The sequence below is a fragment of the Oncorhynchus nerka genome, linkage group LG10 (assembly GCF_034236695.1).
Source record: "Oncorhynchus nerka isolate Pitt River linkage group LG10, Oner_Uvic_2.0, whole genome shotgun sequence".
Taxonomy (NCBI): Eukaryota; Metazoa; Chordata; class Actinopteri; order Salmoniformes; family Salmonidae; genus Oncorhynchus; species Oncorhynchus nerka.
The window spans coordinates 89,020,733-89,042,612 of NC_088405.1; the positions used below are offsets into that span (position 1 = coordinate 89,020,733).

Here is a 21,880-nt window from a genome sequence, read left to right on the forward strand (position 1 = left end):
CCTAACGCAACGTAACGTAACCAACACTGCTAGCTAGCCAGCTAGCTCCCGATAAGCAGCATTGTAGAAACTTCACACTCAACGGTACGACTTGATTAGGGTAGTGTCAACAACGCAGCTAGCCTACCCCAGCAGTACTCTATCATTTTAATCATTTTAGTCAATTAGATTCTTGCTACGTAAGCTTAACTTTCTGAACATTCGAGACGTGTAGTCCACTTGTCATTCCAATCTCCTCTGCATTAGCGTAGCCTCTTCTCTAGCCTGTCAACTATGTGTCTGTCTATCCCTGTTCTCTCCTCTTGCACAGACCATACAAACGCTCCACACCGCGTGGCCGCAGCCACCCTAATCTGGTGGTCCCAGCGCGCACGACCCACGTGGAGTTCCAGGTCTCCGGTAGCCTCTGGAACTGCCGATCTGCGGCCAACAAGGCAGAGTTCATCTCAGCCTATGCCTCCCTCCAGTCCCTCGACTTCTTGGCTCTGACGGAAACATGGATCACCACAGACAACACCGCTACTCCTACTGCTCTCTCTTCGTCCGCCCACGTGCTCTCGCACACCCGAGAGCTTCTGGTCAGCGGGGTGGTGGCACCGGGATCCTCATCTCTCCCAAGTGGTCATTCTCTCTTTCTCCCCTTACCCATCTGTCTATCGCCTCCTTTGAATTCCATGCTGTCACAGTTACCAGCCCTTTCAAGCTTAACATCCTTATCATTTATCGCCCTCCAGGTTCCCTCGGAGAGTTCATCAATGAGCTTGATGCCTTGATAAGCTCCTTTCCTGAGGACGGCTCACCTCTCACAGTTCTGGGCGACTTTAACCTCCCCACGTCTACCTTTGACTCATTCCTCTCTGCCTCCTTCTTTCCACTCCTCTCCTCTTTTGACCTCACCCTCTCACCTTCCCCCCTACTCACAAGGCAGGCAATACGCTCGACCTCATCTTTACTAGATGCTGTTCCTCCACTAACCTCATTGCAACTCCTCCAAGTCTCCGACCACTACCTTGTATCCTTTTCCCTCTCGCTCTCATCCAACACTTCCCACACTGCCCCTACTCGGATGGTATCGCGCCGTCCCAACCTTCGCTCTCTCTCCCCGCTACTCTCTCCTCTTCCATCCTATCATCTCTTCCCTCTGCTCAAACCTTCTCCAACCTATCTCCTGATTCTGCCTCCTCAACCCTCCTCTCCTCCCTTTCTGCATCCTTTGACTCTCTATGTCCCTATCCTCCAGGCCGGCTCGGTCCTCCCCTCCCGCTCCGTGGCTCGACGACTCATTGCGAGCTCACAGAACAGGGCTCCGGGCAGCCGAGCGGAAATGGAGGAAAACTCGCCTCCCTGCGGACCTGGCATCCTTTCACTCCCTCCTCTCTACATTTTCCTCCTCTGTCTCTGCTGCTAAAGCCACTTTCTACCACTCTAAATTCCAAGCATCTGCCTCTAACCCTAGGAAGCTCTTTGCCACCTTCTCCTCCCTCTTGAATCCTCCTCCCCCTCCCCCTCCTCCCTCTCTGCAGATGACTTCGTCAACCATTTTGAAAAGAAGGTCGACGACATCCGATCCTCGTTTGCTAAGTCAAACGACACCGCTGGTTCTGCTCACACTGCCCTACCCTGTGCTCTGACCTCTTTCTCCCCTCTCTCTCCAGATGACATCTCGCGTCCCAACAACCTGCCCGCTTGACCCTATCCCCTCCTCTCTTCTCCAGACCATCTCCGGTGACCTTCTCCCTTACCTCACCTCGCTCATCAACTCATCCCTGACCGCTGGCTACGTCCTTCCCGTCTTCAAGAGAGCGAGAGTTGCACCCCTTCTGAAAAAACCTACACTCGATCCCTCCGATGTCAACAACTACAGACCAGTATCCCTTCTTTCTTTTCTCTCCAAAACTCTTGAACGTGCCGTCCTTGGCCAGCTCTCCCGCTATCTCTCTCAGAATGACCTTCTTGATCCAAATCAGTCAGGTTTCAAGACTAGTCATTCAACTGAGACTGCTCTTCTCTGTATCACGGAGGCGCTCCGCACTGCTAAAGCTAACTCTCTCTCCTCTGCTCTCATCCTTCTAGACCTATCGGCTGCCTTCGATACTGTGAACCATCAGATCCTCCTCTCCACCCTCTCCGAGTTGGGCATCTCCGGCGCGGCCCACGCTTGGATTGCGTCCTACCTGACAGGTCGCTCCTACCAGGTGGCGTGGCGAGAATCCGTCTCCTCACCACGTGCTCTCACCACTGGTGTCCCCCAGGGCTCTGTTCTAGGCCCTCTCCTATTCTCGCTATACACCAAGTCACTTGGCTCTGTCATAACCTCACATGGTCTCTCCTATCATTGCTATGCAGACGACACACAATTAATCTTCTCCTTTCCCCCTTCTGACGACCAGGTGGCGAATCGCATCTCTGCATGTCTGGCAGACATATCAGTGTGGATGACGGATCATCACCTCAAGCTGAACCTCGGCAAGACGGAGCTGCTCTTCCTCCCGGGAAGGACTGCCCGTTCCATGATCTCGCCATCACGGTTGACAACTCCATTGTGTCCTCGTCCCAGAGCGCTAAGAACCTTGGCGTGATCCTGGACAACACCCTGTCGTTCTCAAATAACATCAAGGCGGTGGCCCGTTCCTGTAGGTTCATGCTCTACAACATCCGCAGAGTACGACCCTGCCTCACACAGGAAGCGGCGCAGGTCCTAATCCAGGCACTTGTCATCTCCCGTCTGGATTACTGCAACTCGCTGTTGGCTGGGCTCCCTGCCTGTGCCATTAAACCCCTACAACTCATCCAGAACGCCGCAGCCCGTCTGGTGTTCAACCTTCCCAAGTTCTCTCTCACGTCACCCCGCTCCTCCGCTCTCTCCACTGGCTTCCAGTTGAAGCTCGCATCCGCTACAAGACCATGGTGCTTGCCTACGGAGCTGTGAGGGGAACGGCACCTCACTACCTCCAGGCTCTGATCAGGCCCTACACCCAAACAAGGGCACTGCGTTCATCCACCTCTGGCCTGCTCGCCTCCCTACCACTGAGGAAGTACAGTTCCCGCTCAGCCCAGTCAAAACTGTTCGCTGCTCTGGCCCCCCAATGGTGGAACAAACTCCCTCACGACGCCAGGACAGCGGAGTCATTCACCACCTTCCGGAGACACCTGAAACCCCACCTCTTTAAGGAATACCTAGGATAGGATAAAGTAATCCTTCTCCCCCCCCCCCCTTAAAAGACCTAGATGCACTATTGTAAAGTGGCTGTTCCACTGGATGTCATAAGGTGAAAGCACCAACTTGTAAGTCGCTCTGGATAAGAGCGTCTGCTAAATGACTTAAATGTAAATGTAAATGTATGGGTTGTGCTGGCCCGTTGGTGAATATGGGTTGTGCTGGCCCGTTGGTGAATATGGGTTGTGCTGGCCAGGTAGTGAATATGGGTTGTGCTGGCCCGTTGGTGAATATGGGTTGTGCTGGCCCGTTGGTGAATATGGGTTGTGCTGGCCAGGTAGTGAATATGGGTTGTGCTGGCCCGTTGGTGAATATGGGTTGTGCTGGCCCGTTGGTGAATATGGGTTGTGCTGGCCAGGTAGTGAATATGGGTTGTGCTGGCCCGTTGGTGAATATGGGTTGTGCTGGCCAGGTAGTGAATATGGGTTGTGCTGGCCCGTTGGTGAATATGGGTTGTGCTGGCCAGGTAGTGAATATGGGTTGTGCTGGCCCGTTGGTGAATATGGGTTGTGCTGGCCAGGTAGTGAATATGGGTTGTGCTGGCCCGTTGGTGAATATGGGTTGTGCTGGCCAGGTAGTGAATATGGGTTGTGCTGGCCCGTTGGTGAATATGGGTTGTGCTGGCCAGGTAGTGAATATGGGTTGTGCTGGCCAGGTAGTGAATATGGGTCGTGCTGGCCAGATAGTGAATATGGGTCGTGCTGGCCAGGTAGTGAATATGGGTCGTGCTGGCCTGTTGGTGAATATGGGTCGTGCTGGCCCGTTGGTGAATATGGGTCGTGCTGGCCCGTTGGTGAATATGGGTCGTGCTGGCCCGTTGGTGAATATGGGTCGTGCTGGCCCGTTGGTGAATATGGGTTGTGCTGGCCCGTTGGTGAATATGGGTTGTGCTGGCCAGGTAGTGAATATGGGTCGTGCTGGCCCGTTGGTGAATATGGGTCGTGCTGGCCCGTTGGTGAATATGGGTCGTGCTGGCCCGTTGGTGAATATGGGTCGTGCTGGCCCGTTGGTGAATATGGGTTGTGCTGGCCCGTTGATGAATATGGGTTGTGCTGGCCAGGTAGTGAATATGGGTCGTGCTGGCCAGGTAGTGAATATGGGTCGTGCTGGCCATGTAGTGAATATGGGTTGTGCTGGCCCGTTGGTGAATATGGGTCGTGCTGGCCAGGTAGTGAATATGGACTGTAGAAATACAAGTGATCTAATGACGGAAACACTGTCCTCAATATGCTTACCAACTGTACAGAGCCATATATGTTTTTCAAAAGAATGCAGAGAGCCTAGCAGAGGTCAGCCAAGGGTTGTGTTATAGTGAGGCCCTGGCCCCCACCACAGAGACAGACCAGGGCCCTGGGGGGTGGAGAGGGGCCAACTCGCCTGTCCTCAGCCTCACCTTGATCACAGCAAGGAACAGTATACCTCTCTCCATCTGTTTCTAGAGCTCCGGCAGGGCACCCAGCTCCATGGCAATGACCTTGGTATCAGGCAGAGTGCCCTTGTTGCTCTGAGAACACATATCCAGGGAAGAACAACACCCCCCCCCACCCACACACACATACACACACACACTACACGTGGGAGTGTCAGTCTATCATCAGGGGGATTCCAGGCCGTCAGCAGCATAGCGACTTTCTCTGCCTGTGGGCGGATCACAGCTCACAGTAGGGTCTCTATATTCTGTAGCCGCTCCTCCCCAAAACAACAGGGGGGACAAGCTGAAATACAGATACGTTTCAGAACCATCTATTTCTGTGTCTCAAATTGCACTCTATTCCCAAGCTATTTATTGACCAATTAGATCAGCTCTTCAGTCAATAATTTGGCAAAATAAGCACAGCAATAAATTCAGCCATTGTGCACTACGTTTGACCAGAGCCCTATAGCACCCTATTCCCTATATAGTGCTATTTGGGACATAGAGTCAAGTTCATAGGCTCACTCGGTCTTCCCGGTCTGATTCCCAACCAAGCAGATTCCTGGGGGTTAGTACTTGCCTTGTAGTGTTTTCCCAGCAGAGAGAAGGCATTGTGCTGCCAGGAGGGGTATGTCTTGACCATGTGGATGGTGCAGTAGAAGGGCTTGGCTGGGGGTTTCACATCACCCTTCTGTAAAGGGAGGGAGGGAGACGGAGTAACAGACAGAGAAACAGACAGACAATAGAGAGATCAGTAAGTCTGCAGCCTGCTAGCACAGCAGTAGTGTTAGCCCGGCTGTGATGCTCATCAGAGGAGGAAGTCCTGACCCAGCCAGACGTCCATTAGCACCTGGGCTAACATGACATGACTGAGAAATGTCACTCTCTAGTTAATGCTGCCAAGTCTACTGTGTTATATAAGATCCTAAACCTATCTGGAGGATGAGTATTCATTGTCCCCCCTCTAAGAGCTACTGTGTGAACTAGTCTCAGTGCCAAGTGGAGCTGGGCATCCGTGAACTCATTTAACATGACAGCTGTCGACTCTCTTCCAGTTACCACACGGGACACTGCTGCCACGTTCATTTTTCTCTCTTCTCAGAGTAGTGGAGGGTGTGTGAGCCATACATTAAAGATGCTGTCTAGTCCCTATGGCAGAAAGCTACAGCTAGGCTAATGGTGTGTAAATAGGTCTCTTTGAAGAAGAGCTGTTTTCACTGACTGTTACCAACTATCCTACTCATAGGGGATGTGTTATAGCCGTGTCTATGTTTTCTATGGAACAAAATCATTTCTCTTTACTACATGCACCAAAATATATAGACAGTGACTGAAGAGCCATCTGCCGAAGCTGGCAGAATACAGCCTCACGTTGTCAATACACTCCTTGCCTTAGAATTACATATGGAACCATCTATGGAGATGTACACAAGATAGGCTACAAGATCAGAGTAGTATTTTAACTTCTATCTAGGACCCCAGCCACTTGACTGAGAACTCATTGGTCTCTGTGATAACATTAGAATACAATGAGACCTAAATGTCACCATTGGGTAATTGCTGAACAACTTAGTGACATATGTCTGTATGCAAGGCTGCTTGGTATTTTCAGGGTTTAATGAAGAGACTAGTTTTCTGGCTCACTGTGCTGTGTGAAAGGGAGAGGATTCCGCAGGACCATTATGTCCCATCTAACAATTAAGCTATTCATCAACATTGACCACAAAGGTACATTTCAAACTTAGTTCAGCTCCATTAATCCTTTATACTCGTAGGGAATTGGCCTAAATGGAGAGAGCTAATTTGAAATGTTTCTTACAGAAGAAATATGAAAAGCATTTGCACAACTGTGGTAGCAATTGAAAGGGAACAGTTTGGAGATTATGATGAAATTATTAGACCAAAGTTTAGGACACAGAAGTTCCCCTGACAGAAGACTGAATCCAAACAAGACACTGTTGATTTGGTGTGCATTTGAAATTTATTGTACTTTTCGCCCACATTTGTTGATAACGAAATCAGAAAATACTCTGGATACATTCAGTAACCTGATAAGAATATTCCTGGAAGCCTCCCGGGTGGCGCAGTGGTGTAAGGCTGATTCTGGGTTCGGGCCCAGGCTCTGTCTCAGCCGGCCGCGACCGGGAGGCCCATGGGGAGGCTCACAATTGGCCCGGCGTCATACGGGTTAGGCAGGGTTTGTCCGGCAGGAATATCCTAGTCTGATCGCGCACTAGTGACTCCTGTGTCGGGCCGGGCGCAGTGCACGCTGACCAGGTTGCCAGGTGTACGGTGTTTCCTCTGACACATTGATGCGGTTGGATGTGCATTGTGTCAAGAAGCAGTGTGGCTTGGTTGGGTTGTGTTTCGGAGGACGCATGGATCTCAACCTTCGCCTCTTCCGAGTCCGTACGGGAGTCGCAGTGATGAGACAAGACTATAACTAACCAATTGGATACCATGAAATTGGGAAGAAAAAAGGGGGGTAAAAAATATATATCCTGGAAAATGTGGTTTAGGTGCAACATAAGACAAAAAAATGACAAGGGTTTGAGTGAGAGGACTACTGGTGTCTCCAAGTGGCCACACACCTCTCCAAAGTGTGCACAGCTCCTAAGTAATTTCAATGCACTTTTATGACTCAAAGAAGAGTCTTAAACTGCAGTTGAAGTCGGAAGTTTACACACACCTAACCCAAATACATTTAAATTCAGTTTTTCACAATTCCTGACATTTTCACCTACCTCATTCCCATACTGTTTTTATACTGTTTTTTTTATTTTTTTATTTACTTTTCTGCTCTTTTGCACACCAATATCTCTACCTGTACATGACCATCTGATCATTTATCACCCCAGTGTTAATCTGCAAAATGTTATTATTCGCCTACCTCCTCATGCCTTTTGCACACATTGTATATAGACTGCCCATTTTTTTTTCTACTGTGTTATTGACTTGTTAATTGTTTACTCCATGTGTAACTCTGTGTTGTCTGTTCACACTGCTATGCTTTATCTTGGCCAGGTCGCAGTTGCAAATGAGAACTTGTTCTCAACTAGCCTACCTGGTTAAATAAAGGTGAAATAAATAAAAAATAAAAATAATCCAAGTAAGCATTCCCTGTTTTAGGTCAATTAAGATCACCACTTTATTTTAAGAATGTGAAATGTCAGATTAATAATAGAGAGAATTATTTTTTTCAGCTTTAATTTCCTTCATCACATTCCCAGTGGGTCAGAAGTTTACATACACTCAATTAGTATTTGGTAGCATTGCTTTTAAATTGTTTAACTTGGGTCAAATGTTTCGAGTAGCCTTTCACGAGCTTCCCAAAAGAAGTTAGGTGAATTTTGGCCCATTTCTCCTGACAGAGCAGGTGTAACTAAGTCAGGTTTGTAGGCATCCTTGCTCGTACATGCTTTTTCAGATCTGCCCACAAATGTTCAATAGGATTGAGGTCAGGGCTTTGTGATGGCCACTCCAATACCTTGGCATTGTTGTCCTTAAGCCATTTTGCCACAACTTTGGAAGTATGCTTGGGGTCAATGTCCATTTGGAAGACCATTTGCGACCCATTTGCGACCAAGCTTTAACTTCCTGACTGATGTCTTGAGATTTTGCTTCAATATATCCACATTATTTTCCCTCCTCATGGTGCCATCTATTTTGTGAAGTGCACCAGTCCCTCCTGCAACAAAGCACCCCCACAACATGATGCTGCCACTCCCGTGCTTAACGGTTGGGATGGTGTTCTTCTGCTTGCAAGTTCCCCCTTTTTCCTCCAAACATAACGATGGTCATTATGGCCAAATAATTCTATTTTTGTTTCATCAGCACAGAGGACAAAAAGTACGATCTTTGTCCCCATGTGCAGTTGCAAACTGTAGTCTGGCTTTTTAATGGCTGTTTTGGAGCAGTGGCTTCTTCCTTGCTGAGCGGCCTTTGAGGTTATGTCGATATAGGACTCATTTAACTGTGGATATAGAAACTTTTGTACCCGGTTTCTTCCAGCAACTTCACAAGGTCCTTTGCTGTTATTCTGGGATTGATTTGCACTTTTTGCACCAAAGTATGTTCATCTCTAGGAGACAAAACGCGTCTCCTTCCTGAGCGGTATGACGGCTGTGTGGTCCCATGGTGTTTATAAAATCAAATCAATCAAATCAAATCAAATTTTATTTGTCACATACACATGGTTAGCAGATGTTAATGCGAGTGTAGCGAAATGCTTGTGCTTCTAGTTCCGACAATGCAGTGATAACCAACAAGTAATCTAACTAACAATTCTAAAACTACTGTCTTATACACAGTGTAAGGGGATAAAGAATATGTACATAAGGATATATGAGTGAGTGATGGTACAGAGCAGCATACAGTAGATGGTATCGAGTACAGTATATACATATGAGATGAGTATGTAGACAAAGTAAACAAAGTGGCATAGTTAAAGTGGCTAGTGATACATGTATTACATAAGGATGCAGTCGATGATGTAGAGTACAGTATATACGTATGCATATGAGATGAATAATGTAGGGTAAGTAACATTATATAAGGTAGCATTGTTTAAAGTGGCTAGTGATATATTTACATCATTTCCCATCAATTCCCATTATTAAAGTGGCTGGAGTTGGGTCAGTGTCAATGACAGTGTGTTGGCAGCAGCCACTCAATGGTGGCTGTTTAACAGTCTGATAGCCTTGAGATAGAAGCTGTTTTTCAGTCTCTCAGTCCCAGCTTTGATGCACCTGTACTGACCTCGCCTTCTGGATGATAGCGGGGTGAACAGGCAGTGGATCGGGTGGTTGACGTCCTTGATGATCTTTATGGCCTTCCTGTAACATCGGGTGGTGTAGGTGTCCTGGAGGGCAGGTAGTTTGCCCCCGGTGATGCGTTGTGCAGACCTCACTACCCTCTGGAGAGCCTTACGGTTGAGGGCGGAGCAGTTGCCGTACCAGGCGGTGATACAGCCCGCCAGGATGCTCTCGATTGTGCATCTGTAGAAGTTTGTGAGTGCTTTTGGTGACAAGCCGAATTTCTTCAGCCTCCTGAGGTTGAAGAGGCGCTGCTGCGCCTTCTTCACGACGCTGTCAGTGTGAGTGGACCAATTCAGTTTGTCTGTGATGTGTATGCCGAGGAACTTAAAACTTGCTACCCTCTCCACTACTGTTCCATCGATGTGGATAGGGGGTGTTCCCTCTGCTGTTTCCTGAAGTCCACAATCATCTCCTTAGTTTTGTTGACGTTGAGTGTGAGGTTATTTTCCTGACACCACACTCCGAGGGCCCTCACCTCCTCCCTGTAGGCCGTCTCGTCATTGTTGGTAATCAAGCCTACCACTGTTGTGTCGTCCGCAAACTTGATGATTGAGTTGGAGGCGTGCGTGGCCACACAGTCGTGGGTGAACAGGGAGTACAGGAGAGGGCTCAGAACGCACCCTTGTGGGGCCCCCGTGTTGAGGATCAGCGGGGAGGAGATGTTGTTGCCTACCCTCACCACCTGGGGGCGGCCCGTCAGGAAGTCCAGTACCCAGTTGCACAGGGCGGGGTCGAGACCCAGGGTCTCGAGCTTGATGACGAGCTTGGAGGGTACTATGGTGTTGAATGCTGAGCTGTAGTCGATGAACAGCATTCTCACATAGGTATTCCTCTTGTCCAGGTGGGTTAGGGCAGTGTGCAGTGTGGTTGAGATTGCATCGTCTGTGGACCTATTTGGGCGGTAAGCAAATTGGAGTGGGTCTAGGGTGTCAGGTAGGGTGGAGGTGATATGGTCCTTGACTAGTCTCTCAAAGCACTTCATGATGACGGAAGTGAGTGCTACGGGCGGTAGTCGTTTAGCTCAGTTACCTTAGCTTTCTTGGGAACAGGAACAATGGTGGCCCTCTTGAAGCATGTGGGAACAGCAGACTGGTATAGGGATTGATTGAATATGTCCGTAAACACACCGGCCAGCTGGTCTGCGCATGCTCTGAGGGCGTGGCTGGGGATGCCGTCTGGGCCTGCAGCCTTGCGAGGGTTAACACGTTTAAATGTCTTACTCACCTCGGCTGCAGTGAAGGAGAGACCGCATGTTTTCGTTGCAGGCCGTGTCAGTGGCACTGTATTGTCCTCAAAGCGGGCAAAAAGTTATTTAGTCTGCCTGGGAGCAAGACATCCTGGTCCGTGACTGGGCTGGGTTTCTTCTTGTAGTCCGTGATTGACTGTAGACCCTGCCACATGCCTCTTGTGTCTGAGCCGTTGAATTGAGATTCTACTTTGTCTCTGTACTGACGCTTAGCTTGTTTAATAGCCTTGCGGAGGGAATAGCTGCACTGTTTGTATTCGGTCATGTTGCCAGACACCTTGCCCTGATTAAAAGCAGTGGTTCGCGCTTTCAGTTTCACGCGAATGCTGCCATCAATCCACGGTTTCTGGTTAGGGAATGTTTTTATCGTTGCTATGGGAACGACATCTTCAACGCACGTTCTAATGAACTCGCACACCGAATCAGCGTATTCGTCAATATTTTTATCTGACGCAATACGAAACATGTCCCAGTCCACGTGATGGAAGCAGTCTTGGAGTGTGGAGTCAGCTTGGTCTGACCAGCGTTGGACAGACCTCAGCGTAGGAGCCTCTTGTTTAAGTTTCTGCCTGTAGGCAGGGATCAACAAAATGGAGTCGTGGTCAGCTTTTCCGAAAGGGGGGCGGGGCAGGGCCTTATATGCGTCGCGGAATACTTGCGTACTATTGTTTGTACAGATGAACGTCGTACCTTAAGCATTTGGAAATTGCTCCCAAGGATGAACCAGACTTGTGGAGGTCTACAATTTATTTTCTGAGGTCTTGGCTGATATATTTAGATTTTCCCATGATGTCAAGCAAAAAGGCACTGAGATTGAAGGAAGGCCTTGAAATACATCCACAGGTACACCCCCAATGGACTCAAATGATGTCAATTCGTCTATCAGAAGCTTCTAAAGACATGACATAATGTTATGGAATTTTCCAATCTGTTTAAAGGCACAGTCAACTTAGCGTATGTACATTTCTGACCCATTGGAATTGTGATACAGTTCATTCTAAGTGAAATAATCTGTCTGTAAACAGTTGTTGGAAGAATGACTTGTGTCATGCACAAAGTAGATGTCCTAACCGACTTGGCAAAACTATAGTTTGTTAGCAAGAAGTTTGTGGAGTGGTTGATAAACGGGTTTTAACTTATTCAGAAGAGAATAGTTTTTTCTCAATTTCCGCCTGACTGATGTGCCCAAAGTCAAGTCAAAATCAAATCAAATGTTTTTATATAGCCCTTCGTACATCAGCTGATATCTCAAAGTGCTGTACAGAAACCCAGCCTAAAACCCCAAACAGCAAGCAATGCAGGTGTAGAAGCACGGTGGCTAGGAAAAACTCCCTAGAAAGGCCAAAACCTAGGAAGAAACCTAGAGAGGAACCAGGCTATGTGGGGTGGCCAGTCCTCTTCTGGCTGTGCCGGGTGGAGATTATAACAGAACATGGCCAAGATGTTAAAATGTTCATAAATGACCAGCATGGTCGAATAATAATAAGGCAGAACAGTTGAAACTGGAGCAGCAGCACGGCCAGGTGGACTGGGGACAGCAAGGAGTCATCATGTCAGGTAGTCCTGGGGCATGGTCCTAGGGCTCAGGTCCTCCGAGAGAGAGAGAAAGAAAGAGAGAATTAGAGAGAGCATATGTGGGGTGGCCAGTCCTCTTCTGGCTGTGCCGGGTGGAGATTATAACAGAACATTGCCAAGATGTTCAAATGTTCATAAATGACCAGCATAGTCGAATAATAATAAGACAGAACAGTTGAAAATGGAGCAAAGTAAACTGCCTGTTGCTCAGGCCCTGAAGCTGGGATATGCATATAATTGGTACCATTGGAAAGAAAACATTCACACTCTGAAGTTTGCGGAAATGTCAAAATAATGTAGGAGACTATAACACGATAGATATGGTAGGAGAAAATCCAAAGAAAAATCAGCCAGAATTTATTTTGAGAGAGAGCCCATGCTCTTACAACGGAGTAAGACGAGTAAGAATAATGAGTTTTAGTACAATGACATCTGCTTGGAAATTCGTGTGACCACGCACCATGAAGACAACGTGCACCTGCTAATATCGCTTTCCTATTGACATACTTATTTCCATATGAAAAATTATAGTTTGATTACATTTTAGGGTATTTGAGGATTAATTAGAAACATATTTTGACTTGTTGAAACAAAGTTTAGGGGTAGATTTTCGGACTCCTATCTTGTCACGTTGAATGAGTGGATCCCTGAAATCGATGGCACCAAATAAACAGACTTTTTGGGATATAAAGAAGGATTTATTCTAACAAAACGACACTACATGTTATAGCTGGGACCCTTTGGATGACAAATCAGAGGAAGATTTTCAAAAAGTAAGTGAATATTTAATCTCTATTTGTGAATTTATGAAACCTTTGCCGATGGACAAAATATTTTCAGCTTTCGCTGTAAAGCCTACTGTAAATCGCACAGTGCGGTTAGATTAACACGAATTTAAGCTTTCAACCGATATAAGACACTTGTATGTACCTAAATGTTTAATATCCACAATTATGATTATTTATTTGAATTGCGCGCCCTCCAGCTTCACCAGAAGTTGTCCCGCTAACGGGACGCCTTTTTAATGACTCCAACCTAAGTGTATGTAAACTTCTGACTTCAACTGTATAAGCTTCTATATCCACGAGCATATCCAATGCTAGCATCAGTAATTCTACATTTTTTGTTAGCCCAGCTAGCATGGATACTGACAGCTGTGAATCTGATGCAGCCGAAGAGCTACTGCCCACTTACCCGGAAAAGCACCGAACAACAGACAGGGACGTTAGACCATCGAAAAGGCAAAAATATGAGAACTACATTGATTTGGGGTTCACTTATATTGGGAGTATTGCCTTTCCTCAGCCACAGTGTGTTATATGTTCAAAAGTACTATCTCACATCTCAATGAAACCTTTACTCTTGCACAGACATTTAGAAACAAAACATGCCAATTTGAAAAATAAGCCACAGGAGTTTTTTGAGCGAGAATTAAGAAGACTTTCGAGTTGTAAGACATGTATGAAAGCAACAGATACCATTAATAAGAAGGGGCTAGAAGCGTCGTATATGGTGAGCTACCGAGTGGCTAGACAGACAAGCCCATACTATTGTGGAGGACTTCATTCTTCCTGCTGCCGCGATATGGCTGGAACAATGCTGGGGGAAAAGGCCAAAAAAACTATATAGACAATGACTTCATCAAACAACACTGTTTCACAATGCATCAGTGACATGGCAGGAGATGTTTTGAAACCATTACCGCATCACATACAAGCCAATGAATTCTATGCGTTACAGCTGGATGAGTTAACAGACATGGCAGAACTGGCACAGCCCTGGTATACCTCCGTTACGTTTACAGGGGTTCAATTAAGGAAGACATCCTCTTCTGCAAACCACTGGAAACCAGGACAACAGGAGAGGATATTTTTAAAGTACTGGACTTTGGTAGTCAAGATGTGTTGGTATCTGTACTGATGGCGCAAAAGCCATGACAGGGGTGACATAGTGGAGTGGTAATATGCGTGCAAGCAGTTGCTCCCGACACCACTTGGGTACACTGCAGCATCCACCTAGAGGCTCTTGCTGCCAAGAGAATGCCTGACAGCTTGAAAGACGTTTTGGACACTACAATGAAAATGGTTAACTTTGTTAATTGAAGCAAGGCCCCTGAACTCTCGTGTATTTTCTGCACTATGCAATGATATGGACAGTGACCATGTAATGTTTTTACAACATACAGAAGTGCGCTGGTTTTCAAGGGGAAAAGTATTGACAAGCTTTTTTAAATTGAGAGACGAGCTTAAAGTTTTCATTACTGACCATAATTTTCACTTGTCTGACTGCTTGCATGATGATGAGTTTCTTACACGACTGGCCTTTCTGGGTGATGTTTTTTCTTGCCTGAATGATCTGAATCTAGGATTACAGGGACTCTCCGCAACTATATTCAATGTGAGGTTCAAAATTAAGGCTAGGATTAAGAAGTTGCAAGGACAACACACAGGTCTTTCCATCATTGTATGATTTGTTTGTGTGCAAATGAACTCAAGCTTACGGACAATGTTAAATGTGATATAGCGAAGGACCTGAGTAAGTTGGGAGTGCAATTACACAGGTACTTTCCCGAAATGGATGACACAAACAACTGGATTCAGTATCCCTTTCATGCCCTGCCTCCAGTCCACATAACAATATCTGAACAAAAGAAATTGCAACAAGCAGTTATGTGGAAACTGAATTTAATCAGAAGCCACTGCCAGATTTCTGAATTGGGCTGCGCTCAGAGTATCCTGCCTTGGCAAATCACGCTGTTAAAACACTGATGCCTTCTGCAACCACGTACTAATGTGAGAGTGGATTCTCGGCCCTCACTAGCATGAAAACTAAATACAGGCACAAACTGTGTGTGGAAAATGATTTAAGACTGAGACTCTCTCCAATACAACCCAACATTGCAGAGTTATGTGCATCCTTTCAAGCACACCCTTTCTCATTAACCTGTGGTGAGTTATTCACAATTCACAATCGATGAACAAATAAAGTTTTATATGTAAGACGGTTAAATAAAGAGGAAAATTATTGATTATTTTTATATTATTATTTATGCCCTGGTCCTATAAGAGCTCTTTGTCACTTCCCACGAGTAAGGTTGTGACAAAAACTCACACTCATTCTTATGAGTGTGAGATGTTGTTACCTACCCTCACCACCTGGGGGGCGGCCCGTCAGAAAGTCCAGTGCAACTGGGTACTGGACTTCCTGATGGGCCGCCCCCAGGTGGTGAGGGTAGGTAACATCATCTCTACCCCGCTGATCCTTAAGACTGGGGCCCCACAAGGGTGCGTTTTGAGCCCTCTCCTGTACTCCCTGTTCACCCATGACTGCGTGACCATGCATGCCTCCAACTCAATCATCAAGTTTGCAGACGACACTACAGTGGTAGGCTTGATTACCAACAACGACGAGACGGCCTACAGGGAGGAGGTGAGGGCACTTGAGTGTGGTGTCAGGAAAGTAACCTTACACTGAACGTCATCAAAACAAAGGAGATGATCGTGGACTTCAGGAAACAGCAGAGGGAGCACCCCCCTATCCACATCGACGGGACAGTAGTGGAGAGGGTAGTAAGTTTAAGTTCCCCGGCGTACACATCACGGACAAACTGAATTGGTCCACCCACACAGACAGCGTGGTGAAGAAGGCGCAGCAGTGCCTCTTCAACCTCAGCAGGCTCAAGAAATTTGGCTTGTCACCTAAAACATTCACAAACTTTTACAGATGCACAATCGAGAGCATCCTGTCGGGCTGTATCACCGCCTGGTACGGCAACTGCTCCACCCACAACCGTAAGGCTCTCCAGAGGGTAGTGAGGTCTGCACAACGCATCACTGGGAGCAAATGACCTGCCCCCCAAGACACCTAGACCACCCGATGTCACAGGTAGGCCATAAAGATCATCAAAGATAACAACCACCCGAGCCACTGCCTGTTCACCCCGCTATCATCCAGAAGGCGAGGTCAGTACAGGTGCATCAAAGCAGGGCCCGAGAGACTTAAAAACAGCTTCTATCTCAAGGCCATCAGACTGTTAAACAGCCACCACTAACATTGAGTGGCTGCTGCCAACATAATGACTCAACTCCAGCCACTTTAATAATGGAAAAATGTATGTAAAAAATGTATCACTAGCCACTTTAAACCTACATTACTCATCTCATATGTATATACTGTACTCGATACCATCTACTGCATCTTGCCTATACCATCACTCATTCATATATTTTTATGTACATATTCTTCATCCCTTTATTTACACTTGCGTGCATAAGGTAGTTGTTGTGAAATTGTTAGGTTAGATTACTCGTTGGTTATTACTGCATTGTCGGAACTAGAAGCACAAGCATTTCGCTTGGATGATGATTCCACACTCTGTTACATTCAATTATCTCACTGGACATTGCAAACTACCTGGCGAAAGCTGGCCCTGTCCTCAGGTTGTTCTGATTGGCTATCATCTCCTTGAAACACTCCACCCAGGTGTAGAGGTGCAGGACGCCAGCATCGGCCATGGCCTCCACAAAGTTAACGTCTTCCACTCTGTCCTCTGGACATCCATGGGCAAGGACACAGACAACATGGTAAGGCTGTGTTTTACACTCAGGACACAGACAACATGGTAAGGCTGTGTTTAACACTCAGGACACAACATGGTAAGGCTGTGTTTTACACTCAGGACACAGACAACATGGTAAGGCTGTGTTTAACACTCAGGACACAACATGGTAAGGCTGTGTTTTACACTCAGGACACAGACAACATGGTAAGGCTGTGTTTAACACTCAGGACACAACATGGTAAGGCTGTGTTTTACACTCAGGACACAGACAACATGGTAAAGCTGTGTTTTACACTCAGGACACAGACAACATGGTAAAGCTGTGTTTTACACTCAGGACACAGACAACATGGTAAAGCTGTGTTTTACACTCAGGACACAGACAACATGGTAAAGCTGTGTTTTACACTCAGGACACAGACAACATGGTAAGGCTGTGTTTTACATGGTCAGGACACTCAACATGGTAAGGCTGTGTTTTACACTCAGGACACAGACAACATGGTAAGGCTGTGTTTTACACTCAGGACACAGACAACATGGTAAGGCTGTGTTTTACACTCAGGACACACACAACATGGTAAGGCTGTGTTTTACACTCAGGACACAGACAACATGGTAAGGCTCTGTTTAACACTCAGGACACAGACAACATGGTAAGGCTCTGTTTAACACTCAGGACACAGACAACATGGTAAGGCTCTGTTTAACACTCAGGACACAGACAACATGGTAAGGCTCTGTTTAACACTCAGGACACAGACAACATGGTAAGGCTCTGTTTAACACTCAGGACACAGACAACATGGTAAGGCTCTGTTTAACACTCAGGACACACACACACCATATTACAGTGGCACTGGTAGAAACAATTAGTATAATGATGCATAATGACAGCCTTACATAATCCCTCCTCCATCCCCCCTCCTGTCTTCTACAAAAGTATGTGAAGAGAACACTGCATTTAGGCAGTCCCACTTCTTCATAAATAACCAGAAGGAAGCAATCAGCCAGAGGAATGGCATCAAATCAGCATGACTAATTTACTACCACCACTCTGGGCCAGACCATGGTGTTTATTTCTACTCTCCAAGTAGGAAGAGGTGGTCGGAAGGAATGCAGGAAACGCTATCTCAATGCTCTGCTACCCCTTCCAATTCTATTTCTGTTTCCCAAATAAAGCAAACCCACCCTTCCATCAGAGGAGAAATAGCAGGAAACTTTTAGCCATCAAGAAGTAAAGAATGACTAATTGATTATGCTAATAACTTCTGGAGAAAAGGCCTGTAAAATAATGACTGTTCCTCTCATAAAGCTTCCTAGTAATTAGGAGATGTTGAGTTAAGAGACTGGAAGGCTTATAGGGCCCTACTTACCGTTAGCAGAGAACTTGGAGATGGCGATACTCAGAATGAAGATGTTGCCATCTGATGAATATGAACAAAGACTGTCAGTAGGATCGCCCCCAAACACACACACACACAGTATTTGTGCATGACCCTTGGCGTCTTCAGACCATATCAAACACAAAGGTCCCATGATGCCAGAGCAGGCGACAGAGAAATTTCAGTGCATCGGTGACTTGTTTGTAGTTAACAAAACCTCTTTCAGAGAAGGGAAAACATGCCTTTTCAGAGTTGAGTAACAGGTGACCATTCATCCGGACTGCCTGCAGCCATTTTCTGCTGTGTACACAAAGATAATCTCCTTCAAAACATGAGAATCTCCAGAGGGGTTGTCTTCCCATCCGTACCATCTGCACAGTGCCTTATCCCATAACTGGTTACACCCTGCAGTAATTAGGCTTATCCTGACAATCCTTTCCAATAATATAGGTATGGAACTGCATAATTATTCTACACTTGTAAGGACACCAGCTGTATCTAATGTATGTGGACATTAGTCTTATAGTATGACCAGAATAGGACGTACAAGTTCACCCAAAACTGCATAAATCAGAAAAGACAAACAAACCACTTCCAGATATCTTTAATATACAGCACTCGCACCCATTTCATCATATAATTAAGGCTCAATTAACTCAATCAATACAGCATTCCAGCATTCAACATAGCAAAACAACATTCCCATAAAGCCCAAATAGCTTGTATCCCTGTAGCAGCCCTAGCACCGTAGAGAGGCAGGCCCGGCAGACAGGCAGGTAGCCAGGCTGGAGGTTCATCTCACCTGGCATTGGGCCACACGGCCACGTGGTTGTACAGGTGGTTGGGCACCAGGTCATTCCCAGACACAGGGCACCCATGGGGTACAAGTACTCAAACCCCCTCAGCCTCTGCAGGTGTTCTTTGGGGATCTCCATCTTCGGGGAAGAGAGAGCTCTTAAAGAAGATGAAGTCCCACACCTCCCTGCTCATCTGTTCTGGCCTGACAGACAGACAAAGGGAGACAGAGAGAGCACAGACACAGAGACTCAGATTGTAAAGTGGCTCCACTATATATATCCATAACCAACTATTGGGATTTTAAAAGCTCTGGCGCACTGCTTTCTTCCTCTTCCACAAAATAAGGTTGAAGTCGAAAGTTTACATACACTTAGGTTGGAGTCAATAAAACTCATTTATCAACCACTCCACAAATTTCTTGTTAACGAACTATAGTTTTGGCAAGTCGGTTAGGACATCTACTTTGTGCATGACACAAGTAATTTTTTCAACAACTGTTTACACAGTTTATTTCACTGTATCACAATTCCCGTGGGTAAGAAGTTTACAAGTTGACTGTGCCTTTAAACAGCTTGGAAAATTCCAGAAAATTATGTAATGGCTTTAGAAGTTTCTGACAGGCTAATTGACATAATTTCAGTCAATTGGATGCGTAGCTATGGATATATTTCAAGGCCTACCTTCAAACTCAGTGCCTCTTTGCTTGACATCATGGGAAAATAAAAAAAAAACTCGGCCAAGACCTCAGAAAAATAATTGTAGACCTCCACAAGTCTGGTTCATTTTTGGGAGCATCTTCCAAACACCTGAAGGTACCACGTTCATCTGTACAAACAATAGTACGCAAGTATAAACACCATTGGACCACGCAGCCGTCATATGTTCAGGAAGGAAGATGCGTTCTGTCTCCTAGAGATGGACATACTTTGGGGGGAAAAGTGCATATCAATCCCAGAACAGCAGCAAAGGACCTTGTGAAGATGCTGGAGGAAACAGGTACAAAAGTATCTATATCCACAGTAAAACAAGTCCTATGTCAACATAACCTGAAAGGTCGCTCAGCAAGGAAGAAGCCACTGCTCCAAATCCGCCGTAAAAAAGCAAGACTACGGTTTGCAACTGCACATGGGGACAAAGACTGTACTTTTTGGAGAAACATCCTCTGGGCTGATGAAACAAAAATAGAATTGTTTGGCCATAATGACCATTGTTATGTTTGGAGGAAAAAGGGGAAGGCTTGCAAGCCGAAGAACATCATCCCAACCGTGAAGCACGTGGGTGTAACGGTTCTCTTGTGGTGAAGGAAAGTCAGACCAAAATGCGGCGTGTAGATTACGATTCATGTTTAATGAAAAAACACACTAAACACAAACACTACAAAACAATAAACTTAACAAAAACCAAAACAGCCTATACTTGTGTAAACTAACACAGACCAAGGACATCAGGACACTAAGGACAATCACCCACGAAACACTCAAAGAATATGGCTGCCTAAATATGGTTCCCAATCAGAGACAACGATACACACCTGCCTCTGATTGAGAACCACTCCAGACAGCCATAGACTTTGCTAGATAACCCCACTAAGCCACACACCCAACACCCCACAAAACCCCAAGACAAAACACACCACAATAAACCCATGTCACACCCTGGCCTGACCAAATAAATGAAGAAACACAAAATACTTCGACCAGGGCGTGACAGTGGGTGGCAGCATCATGTTGTGGGGGTGCTTTGCTGCAGGAGGGACTGGAGCACTTCACAAAATAGATGGCATCATGAGGTAGGAAAATTCTGTGGATATCGTGAAGCAACATCTCAAGACATCAGTCAGGAAGTTAAAGCTTGGTCGCAAATGGCTCTTCCAGATGTACAATGACCTCAAGAATACTTCCAAAGTGGCAAAATGGCTTAAGGACAACAAAGTCAACGTATTGGAGTTGCCATCACAAGGCCCTGACCTCAATCCTATAGAAAATGTGTGGGCAGAACTGAAAAAGCATGTGCGAGCAAGGAGGCCTACAAACCTGCCTCAGTTACACCAGCTCTATCAGGAGGAATTGGCCAAAATTCACGCAACGTATTGTGGGAAGCTTGTGGAAGGCTACCCGAAACGTTTTACCCAAGTTAATCAATTTAAAGGCAATACTACCAAATACTATTTGAGTGTATGTACAGTGCCTTGCGAAAGTATTCGGCCCCCTTGAACTTTGCAACCTTTTGCCACATTTCAGGCTTCAAACATAAAGATATAAAACTGTATTTTTTGTGAAGAATCAACAACAAGTGGGACACAATCATGAAGTGGAACGACATTTATTGGATATTTCAAACTTTTTTAACAAATCAAAAACTGAAAAATTGGGCGTGCAAAATTATTCAGCCCCCTTAAGTTAATACTTTGTAGCGCCACCTTTTGCTGCGATTACAGCTGTAAGTCGCTTGGGGTATGTCTCTATCAGTTTTGCACATCGAGAGACTGAATTTTTTTCCCATTCCTCCTTGCAAAACAGCTCAAGCTCAGTGAGGTTGGATGGAGAGCATTTGTGAACAGCAGTTTTCAGTTCTTTCCACAGATTCTCGATTGGATTCAGGTCTGGACTTTGACTTGGCCATTCTAACACCTGGATATGTTTATTTTTGAACCATTCCATTGTAGATTTTGCTTTATGTTTTGGATCATTGTCTTGTTGGAAGACAAATCTCCGTCCCAGTCTCAGGTCTTTTGCAGACTCCATCAGGTTTTCTTCCAGAATGGTCCTGTATTTGGCTCCATCCATCTTCCCATCAATTTGAACCATCTTCCCTGTCCCTGCTGAAGAAAAGCAGGCCCAAACCATGATGCTGCCACCACCATGTTT

The 21,880-nt window shown here is 46.1% G+C and overlaps 1 protein-coding gene across 1 annotated transcript in view; it reads right to left on the minus strand.

Moving 5' to 3' along the window:
• The window catches only part of lars1b (leucyl-tRNA synthetase 1b), a 38,317-nt gene that overhangs the window by 5,902 nt on the left and 10,535 nt on the right, over positions 1-21,880 (minus strand). The window contains 6 exon segments of the mRNA XM_065023400.1: positions 16,683-16,818; positions 18,207-18,257; positions 18,433-18,515; positions 19,018-19,084; positions 19,087-19,156; positions 19,158-19,215. Coding sequence (XP_064879472.1) covers positions 16,683-16,818; positions 18,207-18,257; positions 18,433-18,515; positions 19,018-19,084; positions 19,087-19,156; positions 19,158-19,215 — 465 coding nt within the window.